Source organism: Chroicocephalus ridibundus, chromosome 3, assembly GCF_963924245.1.
Source record: "Chroicocephalus ridibundus chromosome 3, bChrRid1.1, whole genome shotgun sequence".
NCBI lineage: Eukaryota > Metazoa > Chordata > Aves > Charadriiformes > Laridae > Chroicocephalus > Chroicocephalus ridibundus.
The window spans coordinates 46438398-46452846 of record NC_086286.1 but is presented as its reverse complement, the minus strand read 5'-3'; the positions used below and the strand labels follow the sequence as shown (position 1 = coordinate 46452846).

General features: G+C 37.4%; 1 protein-coding gene across 2 annotated transcripts in view; it reads right to left on the bottom strand.

Moving 5' to 3' along the window:
* The window catches only part of LYST (lysosomal trafficking regulator), an 86109-nt gene that overhangs the window by 52763 nt on the left and 18897 nt on the right, over nt 1-14449 (bottom strand). For both annotated transcript variants that reach the window (XM_063328985.1, XM_063328986.1), the window contains exons 3-8: nt 13774-13972; nt 11310-11400; nt 6382-8467; nt 3613-4645; nt 1811-1972; nt 976-1132 (exon numbers count right to left, since the gene is read on the bottom strand). In XM_063328985.1, the coding sequence (XP_063185055.1) occupies nt 976-1132; nt 1811-1972; nt 3613-4645; nt 6382-8467; nt 11310-11400; nt 13774-13965 (3721 nt within the window). In that variant the 5' untranslated portion in view covers nt 13966-13972. The remainder of the gene's footprint in view (nt 1-975; nt 1133-1810; nt 1973-3612; nt 4646-6381; nt 8468-11309; nt 11401-13773; nt 13973-14449) is intronic.

Here is a 14449-nt window from a genome sequence, read left to right as displayed (position 1 = left end):
CAGTAAAATCATTGTAACAGAGCCCCAAGCTTCCATACAGAAGTCAGCCTGCCAAGAAAGGACATAAGTTTAAATGATTTTATTTCATGTTAAAAGGTTAAGGAAAGCAGTTGTTTAGTAATTTAATTTAGAAAATGCACATGACAGTACATGACGGTATATCCATGAGAATCAAAAAAAAAAGCAAAAACCCCCAACCTCTAGTCCTCTCACATCTTGGAGAGACTTTAAAACACATTACTTAAATATTTGGTACAGACACACTTTTTATGCAAATGCTTCATGGAAATATTTCAGGTTAAATTTTTAATTCAGAAATGCTTTTAAAATGTTGTATATCTATTGATAAAGCCTAGTCACACAGGTAAACAGCAACAATTGAATCCAGTTCTATTAAAGGCTGTTACTGCTCATGCTGACATGAGCAGTATGTCAGTACACAAGAATGTAAGCATGCAGATGTTCAGCACAAAGGAAAAAAATTAAAGCATATTCATGTTCAAAATTAATTGCACAAACAGAATACAGCATGAGATGTGCACATTCATTGAATGAATATAAAGAGATATTGAATGACTATAAAGAGATATAATTAGACTATCTAATTTTTACCAGATTGTTACAATACTAAGAAATTGGGTATTGATTTTCAGACAAACTACTGATGAGCAAACTAACAGAGAAGCATCTCTGGAGAAAACTGCTTCTAGACCACAATAATACATTTGAGTAACATAACTTTAGAGCAAGAGTCACATAAACCAAGAAAACAAAGACAGAACAGTTCCTGTAACACTCAGTAAGAATATTCATTATATCTCCATCTGTAATGGCATCCTACTGGAAGTAAAAAAGTTAAACTATTTCTATCTGTTAAAGGTCTCCGATGCTCGCCCTATTTTTGCACATCTCAAAAGACAAGGAAGCCTTGCTATGTCAGAAAGACTGCTTTGTATAGTCAGAAAGTTCATTTACCTTCATTCTTGGTTTCACTATCATCAGGGTTACTTTCACTATCTGCTTCATATCCTTCCTCTTCAGCAAAAAGTTTAAGACTGCAGCACTGTGATTCTTCAGTTTCTTCAGAAATATCTTCAGGTTGTGACACAGCCTCCTTTTCAGTGTAATGCATCTGTGTAACACAAACAAATTTACCACCTTTGGTCAGAAAAGCATTTAAATTAGAACCTTCCAGAAGCTTATTTTCTCCAAGCTCATTGGCAAAAGAAACAAACTAATCATAACGCTTTCAAGAAACTTGAGATACTTTTTATTAATAACTTCATTCTTACATAGAAAATGGGTTCTGCAAAGATGGATTTTTCTTACTAACTACCTGACCAAAGCTTTGGTAAGCAGGTACCCAGTGCATTAAGAATAACTGTTTCCAAAAATCACTATCATCGTAAGCATGCACCTTGACATTTACTCATGTCACGTGATATGTATGCAGCCACTAAGGTCAGCCAACATCCCTGTTTAAAGCTATCCCTTTGAGAGTTGGTCACACTCTGTTGGGGTATGAAAGAGCAAAGAGAACGTCAGATTTCAGGTATGTCTGTAAAGCATAACACAGCTTGCTCCTTTTCAGGGCATGACTCATTTCTGAGCTGTAAATGTGTGGAGCGTATCAATAACCAGCATTCAACTTACATGCTTACATAGGAGAATCAGAGAATTATCAACAGCCACAACAACCAAACACATTTAAATATGTCCTATCAAGTTTAAAATAGACCCAAACAACATAAATCTGACTGAGCAAACCTTGTGGTATTTAGAATTAGATTACCTAGTTGGTGTTTCATACCTTTTCAATTTTTTCTTCAGAATGATCCAGATCATTAGAAAAAGTGCCCAACGCAACACGAAGCAGTGAATCAAACAGAGGCTTTGCCAAGTCAGTTTCTATCACTTTTGATTGAGCAAGCTGCTCTCTTATTTGAAGTAAGATGTCATCCACACAAGTATTCTGTGTTTTGGGGGAGACAAACATTTTGATTCATGTTATTCTGTTTTGGCTAACAGAACTGGTCTAGTACTTTCATTTAAGAACTTCCCCTTCCACCTACACTTGTCAGCTAAAGCCATCAGACTTCATCCAGTCTCTTGCAATAAGGAAGATTCATCCTGTTAGTCATGACAGAGATTTAGTTGGTTAAGCAATCTGCACACTGAAAAAACTCTGGCAACTTGCTGTTTCCCCAAACATTGCAAGTGAAAGCTCTGTTTCAAAAATAAACATCTCTGAAACAGTTTCAATACACAGTGCATTCAGATCACACCACAATATTACTAGAAAGGTTAACAAGACAGAGGGTGACATATCCAAGTTCACAAAAATAGCACGTGATCCAGACAGAATTCCAGTTTCCAGTTCTCCCCTGTACCTCATGCCTCCTACTTTTGTAACAAACTGCCAAATAAAATTCAAGGTAGCGATTAAAACATTAAAGCACAGTCAAGGTGTCTTCTGTGAATTAACAACTTTGTAGAACACTGAATTAGTTCACCTCTAAGGCTTAAGTGACAGTTTCTACTGGTGTCCTTTCAGTACCTGTGCCCTCTAATATTCCTCTTTCTCAAGCGCCATGCTCTGCTCGGAACAGGCATCAAAAATACCACATGTAAGCCACTATATATAATGCCCAGGTCTAGTCTATGCAGCTCTCCTTCAAAACCACCTCTGTCACACATTCTCCACTGAATAACCATTAAAAAAACCCCACAACAAACCAAGCACAAGTCTCTCCCACCATTCAAATCCCATCAGCTCAAATAGCCTCTGGAGAATGTGGGACTGGACAGAAGGACTAAATGGGAAAAAAAAAACAGAGAGAGGAGGCCATAACTGACTAGAAAAAAAACCAAAAACAGCTACAGCCATAGTCAAGCCAGCAACTCATAGTTGTCAATACCCACTACTACCTTTGTAGTCCGGGAAAACTGTCCCTTTCCTCTAGTCAGAGCCATTTTATGCAGAAAAAGAAAACCAAAATATTCATCTGCCAGGATCACAGCCTTCCCTGGGACTTGAGATACATTGACCCAGAAAAAAGCATTTGATGTCGAGTTCCGCCCTTAGCCATATTGACCACGCTCACCCAAACTGTAACAAGTACATGAAAAATAAACCAGAAATACAGTACAAAAGAGTGAGCAAGGTAAAAATCTCATCCAGCCTGGATCAACCTGCCATATAAGGCTCTCTCCCAGCCCTCAAAGAAGCAATTGGCACTAATAGGGATCCAACCCAAAAGAGTGGAAACAAAGGATCATGTTGGAGAATAAGCAAAGGGGTACAGGGTCCTTACCAGCATCTTACTGAATATGAAGTGACAAGCTGACACGTGGAAGATACCTCCTCAGAAACAGCAACTACCAGTTTGTTCATCCACCCACTCCCATTCTTTCATGCCTGCTGACCACTACCCCTGACTACTAAGCACATCATTTAACTCTATAGTTTCAGTACTACACAAAAAATATAGTACCACAACAACAGCATGAGCTTTTTTTCACCTCTAAAAGATCTTTTGACTAAATTACTGTTAAAGTAATATTGAATGTAACAAATATGAGTAAAGTAAGCTAAGGGCAGTTGCACAGTACCTGGTGAAACATCTCCACTTCCATCTTCTGCTGCATGGTGCTTGCACTGTGTAGACAGATTGTCAGCAGAGCTTCTAGAAGTCTGATACCTTGAAATGCCCAGTCAGTCTCTTCTCTTAGAGAAGTCTTTATCCCTTCAAGATTGGCAACTGAAGTAACTGAAGTGTGTTCCCTACTCAAAGAGCTGTCACAGGAGGCCCATTCAGGCACCAGCTGTTCTGCACCAGCAAGGCTGTCTGAACTATCGAGCTCCGACTGTGTCACCTCCTTGCTTTTAGCCAACTGAACAGAGTCATCCTTGTTGAGAAGCTCACCACGAGGACTCTCATGTGAACTTCTGCTGCTTTCACTAAGTAATCTCTCCTTCTTTTCTTGCTCTTTTTCCTTATTTTTTGCAAGTTTCTGAATTATCAGGATTAGTAATCTATGGCATGCTTCAAAGCCTCCAAGTCTATGGAACTGTCTCTGAAAAACTGAACTATACAAATATATGCAACAACACATGGACCAAATATCTGCAGCCCTGTGAATATGTTCCACAGAGGGTAAAGTAAGGCTTTCCAGTGACAGATATGGCAATTTGTGGCCTAATGGCTCACTAGCTGTACTATCATATCCTGACGTATCTTCAGAGTCATTAGCTGAATCCAGATCACCATCTGCTTCTTTACTTACGCATAAAAAAGCAACACAGAGGAACAGGTTTATTGTGTTGACATGAATGTCTTGGCTCACAAACTTTTTCTTTTTTGGGTAAGCCTCTTTCAAGCCAGCATAAAATTTGCTCAGGCTTTGAGGAACTTCTGAAACAGCATGTTGGCTACAAAGAGAAGCAGGCAAGTCAGACGTAGACTCCTTTTGTCCACTGTTCAGGCCTTCCAGCTCTGGCATTGCTTGGTCTTTCTGCTGATCACCAAGACAGAGTATCAAAGTCTCTAACACTTTCAAAGAATGGCTTCTTAAAGTATCCAAGTAATTTAACTCAATCATTTGATTCACTCCATTACCACTCAGAAACAAGTCTCTAATTACCCTGCAAGAAAAAGCAAAAGAGTTACCTTATAAACAAGCCACAAATTCATGTAGTTCAGGTGACACATCTTATCCAAAAATAACCCTCTGTTCTACACACCTGAGTAACACTAAGGACTGATCATGTTTACAGTAATTACTATAAGTTGCTCTAAACTGTATATTAAAGAGAGGAGGAACTTGCTTGCAGTACTCTAGAATCTCAAGTAAGCATCATTCATCTAGTAGTAGAAAATTCAATTATTTTGGTAAGATATAATGTAGGAAATATTGATTAACCTCTAAAATGTAGACCACAAAGATGTATGATGCTCGAAACATTAGAAGTATTTGATTTTATTTATGACATTTGCTTTTCAGTTGTACTTCCTCCCCTACCTTTTTATTAGCAATTGGAGCTAGTAAATATCTATTTCTCTCAGTTCTGTGACTTCACCAGAAAGTAGATATTCCACCTCAAACTTGAAGTGTTAAGACATTTTACTAGCTATGTCTATTAGTTGCATGGACTACGTATGTCAGATAGAATTCAGGAATACCTTTTAAGCACAACTTTTTGTGCCATTGTTATGCCAGGATGTCCAGTGTTGAAAAACCTTTCAGTATATCTGTTTCCAAGTATATTTTTTCCTTCTTTCTACTCCAAGTATTACATTGAGTTCATAGAGAATTCGGGCGGGGTTAGGATCTGTAAGCTTCTTAGTGTACTATGTTTGCTTGTATACATCCACCTTCCTTACCCTCCCATCTACTTCCCCCACAATCAGCTTTTACTATAACTGAGTTACATACGCTACAATCAAAGGAATCATGTACATACTTGTATATACCCATCTTTAAGCCAGTAGGAAATATGGTATCTTAAACTTTTTTTAATCTAAACTTTACTTCTCTTGCCTCTTTGCCACTAAGTGAAATTTCAAAAGCGAATATCTTCTGATACAGTTTGGGTTAGGATAAAAATTAAAAGTGTACTTGACATTCCTTTATAGAAACTGGAATACTTGTCTATTCTGTGTGATTGTCTCAAATCTACTAAATTCACTTCAGCCTATCAGGACTCCAACATAAAAGATCAGAATCTTTCCTGGATGAAAGGAAACGTTCATATTCTGAATAAGCTTCCATGTATTGTATTAAACAACTATTTCAACAATTCAACAATAAATAGGAAAGTTTCTCTTTCCCACCTTGGAAGAATGTTTGTAGGTTAGTTTTTTTGGTTCTTTTTTGTTTGTTCTTTAAAACTATGTTTAAGTTAACAAGATTTTATACATTATGAAACAGTTATTTCAGGACAAGTAAGCCTTTCAATCCTTATTTTTGAAAGGTGGTTTCTATGAAGCCCATTCTAGAAGGAAAAGGGAAACAGCTCAGGAAACTAAGTAGTCTAATTCCCACAAAGTGATATGTCAATCTGTTCAACATTCCTGACTCACTTTAGCATAAGGAATGAAGAGGCAAAGAGCATATCACATTGGACAAAGGTTTTATTTATTTCCACACACTTTGGCTTGTTAAAGACCATAACTCATTGGTAGAGCGCCCTCACTTTCTATGGTTTATGAATCTAGGATTAAATCTTATGTTACTCAAGCATTTATCTTGTTGCGACCCCTACAATATCCAAGTGCAGCGTACAGTACAAATAAAACTTAGATCCTGATCAGTAACAAATATACAAAGCTCTGTACATAACTAGCATGCTTTCCATTAATAAACAGAAAATCAACCAACCTGGAGTTAAGCAACACAGGGAGCGTCTGCAAATAAATCTGAAGTACTTCAGAAGGCAAACACTGGTTATGGTAACTGCGTGTGTGTTTATCAGCTGTAGTTAGTCCGAGTTGTTGAGCATGGCAGGCTAGCTCAACCCCTTTCTGAAGTACGGGATTATAAATACAGTTATATAGTTTCCATTGGACCACTGCATTTCCCTTTTGAATTAAGTGGCAAATATGGCTGGCAATCTGCATGCCACGTAGTTTGTCTTCTTCAAAAACAATGTCCTGATAAGCCTCCAACGCATCCCATCTCAACAACATATCTTCAGATCCACTGCTCGGCAGAATTCCCTGAACTCTGCAAGAGGAACTAGAAGCAAGACCAGCATCACTAGAATTGCCCTGCAAGGCATCTTCCAGCTGAGCAAGTTGATCACAGTCAACAGTACATATATTGCATGATGCCTGCATAATTTTTGGAGAAACTTCTGCTCCACCCAGTTGGTCCAATATAAACTTGTTAAGGATGTTCAATATGTGCTGTTGAAAGTTTTTTAATATTGGTAACTTGGAAGCATGAAGCAATGGGACAATCACAGACTTTGGATCCATACAACAACATATTCCTACATTATGTACACCCGAGAGAATTTGAACACAAGTACTGCTCAAAGAAACTTGTTGCAACAAGTGCAAACACTGGTGCGCACAAACAGCAATGCAGCAGCATCTGTCGGGATAATGAACTTCTCCATCAGCAGTTTCAAAGGGGTTTTTGGAAGCTTGGTTTTTAAAAGCAGATACAGGGAGCCCAGAGAGATCTCTGTGGTGATGCATGAAGTGGGAGTACTCACATCGTCTGTGCCGCTTTCTTGTGCACATTGATTGATGTAGCTGCTCTGATTTCACTTTTTTGACAGTATTAATTATTTTCATGATGCTGTTGATCAGGGCTTTTAGATGCTCTGAGGCTTCCCCAGTTACTCCCTCATTCTTCATACAAAGCCATTCCATTTGAAGCACTGTTACTTCAAACAGCTTAAATCCCTGATGCTGTATGAACTCATGAACCAGATCTATAGCTTGGCTAAAGTAGAATGGATTGGAGGCTGCACTTTGTAGGCAGCAAATCAAAATCTGCAAAACCCCTTCTATAACCTCAGGTAGAAGCAAGGCTCTGTGATGATATCTAGAAAATACAAAGTCATCCTGAACCGGCTGCTGTAGTGTTTTCTTGTATCCTGGAGCAAAAGGATCAGGTTGCTTTTCCAAGCAAATTCTGATTTTTAATGCTGCTTTAAGTAAGTCTATTAAGTTTCTTCGTAAATTGTCAGGCATTGTTTCTGTATTGCTGATGTCTAAAGACATAAGATGCAGCACTGACCGGAAGAGCATCCTTTGGATCAGAGCCACAGGTTCTTCGGTCCACCCTGCAGAAACTACTTCATTTTCTGTGTTACTACTTACACTGTAACAGTCTCCAAATCCTGATAAGAACTCAGTCAATGTGGGCACCACACTAGCTGAAAGAGCAGAACTGTGATTCAAAGCAATATCAAATTTGCACACTTTCTCTAGGAGTGACAATAAGACATGGCATAAATCAAAAGGAGAGTTATCTGTGTTGCTCTCAGCAATTCCTGCAGCTGGCTCATTCAAAGTCTCTGGGTTTAGATCGTGTGCTAGATTAATTTGGCTGGAATTTTCTGGATTAGGGGCATCAGGATTAGAATTTGGTACCACTTCAGCAGGTAAGCAATCACTTCTATCTACAAAGTAGCTGTCCCTAACTGGATATGTTAAAAAAGGCTGCAGTAACTGGGAGCGTCTGTGTTTCGTTATTACAGTAGTCTTGTCATCAGAATTGCCTTCTGAATCAGAAGTGGAGAGCTGAGATCTTCTCGCATCTCGCACAGAATAGCGATGGGTGGTTTTGCGCAGACGTCCACTTTTTCGAGATCGAGGGTTTAGTTTTACAGAAGTCTGAAGAGATGAACGAGTGCTTCCATCTAAGCCTAGTTTTTCCTGAGTAGATTTCACAGAACTTGAATTGTTCTCTTTGGTCAGGCATAGGTCTACTGCAAAGGGTATTTTAAAATCTGTTGAAACAGGAAGATAACAAAGGAACATTCAGCAACATTGTAATATGTAAAGCATTTTTCTTAATTTTATAGTTTAATACTTTCAGCTTAAAAATATGAAAGAAATTTGTACCTTAATAGGTCATGGTTTTGCGTATAGCTGTGTTTGACATTTTCAGGATAAAATAAAGTCACCAGCAATTCACATTAAGGAACCACACTGGCTACTTTCAAAACCTACACAAATAAGTTCATTTTCTAACTAGGGTTAGACAAAAATTTGCTAGACAAAAATTTGCTAGAGGGTTTCCTAAAAGTTTTTTGTAGGCATAGCTATTCCATTCTCTTAAGAAAAGATGTTATCAAGTAGATGAAAGGACTTTTTGGTAAACAAAGGGAAGAAAGCTTAGTATGAAAATCTTTTGGCCTCTTATAGATAGCATACAAAGGAACAATATAGCCACAAGCCTCTAGATATATTCAATTTGAATTTGCATAAGTTAAACACACTAACACAGTAGAAACAAGATATTATTCAACAGGATACCTACTCTGATATCTCCTTTATTACTTAGCTATGGAAGCAGTTTTAGCTAGTTACTCAAGCTACATTTGCCCTGTGTATACCATTTGATATATTTGAAGTCTCAGTATAAGCATTGCCAAATGGCCCTATCCCACAAGTGAAGAAAAACGAAGTGAAGGAAAAGAGGTCTTTTTCAACTTGATAACCCACTGTCACTTTTCACAACTCAGCTGCTATAGGAACTGGGTGCATTTACTCAGTGCCCTTAGAATGCACGAGGAAGAAATTGTTAGCGTACTAGTGGTAACAGAAAAAGCAAATTTTTCTTCTTGGAAACAGTGTAGATATTCAAGTATACAGACCTCAGTCTTTACTTTAGCTTTAATTCTTCCAAACACAAAAAGTAGAAATAAGAGTAGTAGATTTTAAAAGACAGGGACAAGAGGGAGATGGAAAAGAATAATGTTTAATGTGTATAATATCCCCACAAAAGCCAAGCCAAAAAATGCAACTTTCAAGCAGGCAGTATAAAATAGCAAATATAAAGTTTAAATTTGATTCAACGGGCAACAAAATTTTGAAGAACAAAATGAGAGTACCACCAGCTAATTTGCAATGGTAAGCTCAGATCATTAACTGTTGAAAAAGAAGGCAGAGAAGAAAGTCTGTATGTTCTTGGATAAAATCCATCGTCATTTTTAAGTAGTGACAGAACTGTACCTGCTTGCTTTGGCTAGTAAAATACCTAGTATAAAAAAAGCCATCCAGTAAGTTTAGTATTTAGAAAAATGTGACAGTTAACAATAACAGGCCTCCTCAGCCCCCACGCAATAGATACCATCATTAATCAAGCTGAAAAACATGCTTCCATGTGCAAGCATGACTGTGCCTTGCTGTTTCAGAAAGTCATAATCGTGATGCTTAAGGAAGAAACATAATCTGCTTTGGAGGGAGGAAATTAACCGGAAATACTTTATCAAACAAAGGATATTTCCTGCACAGAAAGAAAAAAGCTGCCTAATACAGGTGGATTTATTTCAGTCCAAGAAAAAAAAAACCAGAGTTCTTAGTGCACACGTGCTGGGTACACATCATGTTTACTGCATCAGTACCATGAGAGGGAAATTTGTAGAAGCAAAAACTGTACTCTATGCAGAGTGCAAAATCAGAACACGTTAAAACCTCTTCACACAACAGCATTTTAAACTAGCCCTGGAAGAGTCACTAAGGTCTCATAAGATAAGCAAAATGTTTATTTAATTCAATCATGCTTATGGAAGCATGAAAGAATGATGCAACTGAGCAAGCAGGAAAGTTTATTATATAGAATTTCTATGAAACTGGCACTTTAAATACTCCAAGTCTACAAACATTAACAAAAGCCTTCAATTTGCACAAGTTTAAAATAGCAAAAAACATTGGGAGAGCTTCAGGTGAGAATCCTTAGGAACTCTCTCAAACAGACAGGTAACTTCATTTGTTTCATCCTCTTTGTTTTATCCTTTAATAGGGAAAAGAATGTATCTGACAAATGCAAGACCCCAAAACAAAAAAAAAAACCACACACACCAAACAAACTGCTACCATTTCCTGGTTCAATTTTTGCACAGAATCTATTTTGTGTCATCCCTTTCATTTCTTTACTTCACTTTAAACTGACTCTTCATCAGTTGAACCCTTGTGATTTGATTCCTCAATTAGCACACCAGTTTCTGACACAGAACATCATATTTTCTAAGGAATGCAGCCTGGTTCTGTCCATAATCGTCCAGTATTATTCTATTTTTCAGGCCCTGTCTCCCTGATAACATTGCACTTCTTTCATACTCTGTTACCCATTGTTTGGCTTTAAGCTTTTTTTCTACTTCCCATTTCTTCAATTTCAGAAGAAAAGCCTGTCTCATTCTGTTTCTAGTGTCAGCATGTACCACTTTTTTTTGGTTTTAAAAAGAATCAGTATGTTTCCCCCTTCTACTCATCATGAAACACTTCACATTAGCAAAAATATCATATAATCTTTCGAATATCTTTCCCCCCCTAAATCACCTGAAAAGAAGAAAAAACCTCACCGCCAAAGTTCAGCTACACAGTAACGTGAGCATTGCCGTTCACACTGACCAAGAGCCTTTACCTTCTCTGTACAATTTTGATCTTCCTCATATGCTGACAGAACAATGGTAGTTGTGAATTTTAAAACTCTGCAGAAGCCACATACTCATTCTGTGTTAAGAGGATATGTATTACAATGAACTATTTAGTTGGGAGTTCTAGGCTCTGTTGTAACACACAAACCACTTCTTTTAGGTCCTTAATACCATAAGTGATAAAACATACCTATTGCTTTTTCTTCTTGGACCGGGATTTTCCACACCAACGGCAGAAGTGACAGGAGGAGGGTCAAAAGTTCTTCTCGACATGTCAGCTCCTATGTTAGAAACAAAATAGAAACAAAAGTTTATGTACTTGTAAAAAAATAGATTACCCTAATTTATTTTACAAAGCTATGTAACATTCCGTTCCCTAGACCATTCTGCTGTTTTATGCACTGAAAAAATTACCTAATTGCAAAGAGTGCTATAATCATTAACTAGAGCCAATCAGAAAGCATCTAAGATATTTACTACACCTCTGCAACTGTTTCTATATGAAGGTCTCCTAATCCCTCTTGTTGAAGGAACTCTTCACCCAAAGAACAAAACAAGAAACGTCAAAAGCAAGTAACTTTTTGATTTAAACAAAGCCAATATGAAGCCCAAGACAAGTCTGGAACTTCTGTAGCTCCAAAAACATAACTTCAGATAACTTTATGGGAAACTTTATATTTTCTAGAAAATGACACCTTTAAGCGAATGAAAAGAGCTTACATTTATCAAGTGATGTTATTGACTCACAACAGAAAGGTGAAGTTTTATTGGAGGAAAGAGGGAAGGTTACTCTTAATTAAACAAAACAGAATAACCATAAAAATCCCTCACTCCTACTGGAATTCTAAGAACTTATGCACTAAGAATTTCAATGCAGAGAGGAACAGTAGAAGACACAGAATTCAAACAATTCCTTTACTGGGTGCTATGCAGCACTATCAGAATGGTTTCAGTCCTAGAGATCAAAAATTTTCAAACACAAGAAGCTGACAAGCATTTTGGCAGTTAACATCATTCAGGGATATGTAGCTGAAGCAATGTCCTTCTCCAACAGTTCAAGGTAGCAATGAAATTAAAACATATGGAGATAAGCAACCTACATAATTATATATATAACAAATATATACAGTTATATATATATAGTTATAGAGCTATATAAAAAATAGTTAATATTTGTCTGATGACACTATCAATTTAAATTAAAAATTAAAATAACTAGCTAAAACTATTGATACAATACAATTACACCTGAAAACTAAGCTTTTTCAAAGTCATTCTCCCAACTTTTTTCTGATACTAAAGGTATTCTCAGCAAGATACATTAATTAGGAATGGGAAAGAGCAATACAACATTCAAAGCAGAATAAGACTGGAAAAAAAAATCAAAATATTAATTTCTCAAAATTTCAGTGGTATACTTCCAGAATTTTACTTTCCTCAATTAATCAATTTCTTCCCCCCACCTTCTTAAAAAACATATTTCCTTGGGAAATAATTGCTGATGTTGCATGAAGAATGCCACAACCTTTTTTCCCCCTTCTACTTCAGCAGCTTCTTTTTGTTGGAGGGGAGGCACATGGAATCCCCCATTTTTTTCTTACATGAAAGCCAGCTGTTTCTCCAACAGCTCTAGTCCTGAAGCCTCTATTAGCAGCAACTATGCAGAACCCAAGTGACATCTAAAAAACTCACAGCTCTAGAAGCAGTTAAGGATTCTTCTCAGCAATTATATATAATTGTAGTCTTGTGGGTTTACTGTTTAGCCAGTGCACCTACAGGAATCCAGAACCACACCAGCAGACCTGACCAGAGTCTAGCACAAGTCACCTCATGAAGGAAAGGCAAACCTCCAAGATGAATTTGACCAGCACTAACAGCTGACCTCTCTTAAAACAAGGGCTGAATAAACTCAACCAGGATTCACTTCCTTCATTATTTTTGAACACTGGGATCTGCAGTTTCAAAGCAAAGACTTAATGCACATCTCATCCTACCCATTGCTTAGTACATATCCAATAGCGTTGAAGAGAAATGAGAAGAGAAAGAAGATAAGAAAATGGATATCTGCAGCTACTGGGACGTGTGCTAGACTTTTTATATTAAAAAGATAGTATAAACTGATCACCTCCTAAAATGTTTTCTCTTTTGAGCTAAAGTTACAAAATATTTACTTTCTATTATATTCAAGAGCAAGTTAGAGCAAAAGTATATCTCATGTCCCACAAACAAAATAAAAAGGTGTATATTTTAATTTTATTGCCTTAAACCAGGAGGACCTTCTCAAGTTAAAAACTGTCATTTTGTATTGCAGGTTCAGTAAACACTTATTTCTCATAAAAATCCTGACCTATTGCCTCGTTCCACCCAGCTATTGCACTTGAGCTCCACACATGCCTTAACTAGTCAAAAGTTTAGCAACCATCAATATCAGCTGGCAAACACGTATACGATTATTTTTTTTTCTTCTTCTGTTCTTGCTGAAGGACGGAATGCAACTGCAACATATCCTTTTGAACTTCTAGTCTTCACAATTAACTCATCCACTCTATCATAAAAAGGCAAGAAAACCAGCACAAAGAAGAACATGAGCCAGGCAAATCCACACAGTCAAAGCTCAATACAGAAATTATAATCAGGTAAGAAAAAACTACTACCTGATCAATAGTTGAGTTCAGTGTGGTAAGCAAAATAAACCCACGGCCTTGAACCAAGTATTGTCCCAGTGCTGCCATATGAGTTTCTTCTTCTTCATCTTCCTTGGCCTCTGCCCTCTGTACCACTGCACTGCACAGCCTGTTGACATCCGTCAAGAATTCCCGTGCCAGTGAGTTACTGGCACTGCTCATGTCTGAGCTGTAAGTAGAGGGAAGCACAGAAGTTAAATCCATCAGAAAAATAACATTCCTTATGGAAAAAAGACTAGGGGAAGAGAGGACTGTTTCTTCCCTGTATCCCATCCCCCAAAGGATGTCTGTAGCACTGAGAAGTCAATATACTAGTTTAGGGTAGAAGAAGATAATTTCATTTATTTCGGTGAAACTTTAGCTAACAGCCCACAACCCAAACACTCACTTTATAGTCTATCAGATAAAAGCCCATGATACACAACATTCCCTCCCACTGCATAAATTAAAGGTAATGACTTTGCTGCAGCTTTTCTTTCTAAACTAGATGTGAGCTTCAATCTTCCTCTGCTTCTAAAAGATATTTGACCTGAAGCATAAGGAGAAAACAGGCAGCTCTTACACAGCATTGTACAGAACACATGTTCTTTAAAAGTTTATTTGAATACATTATCCTCTACCATATTAGGTATTCCAACAGTACGCA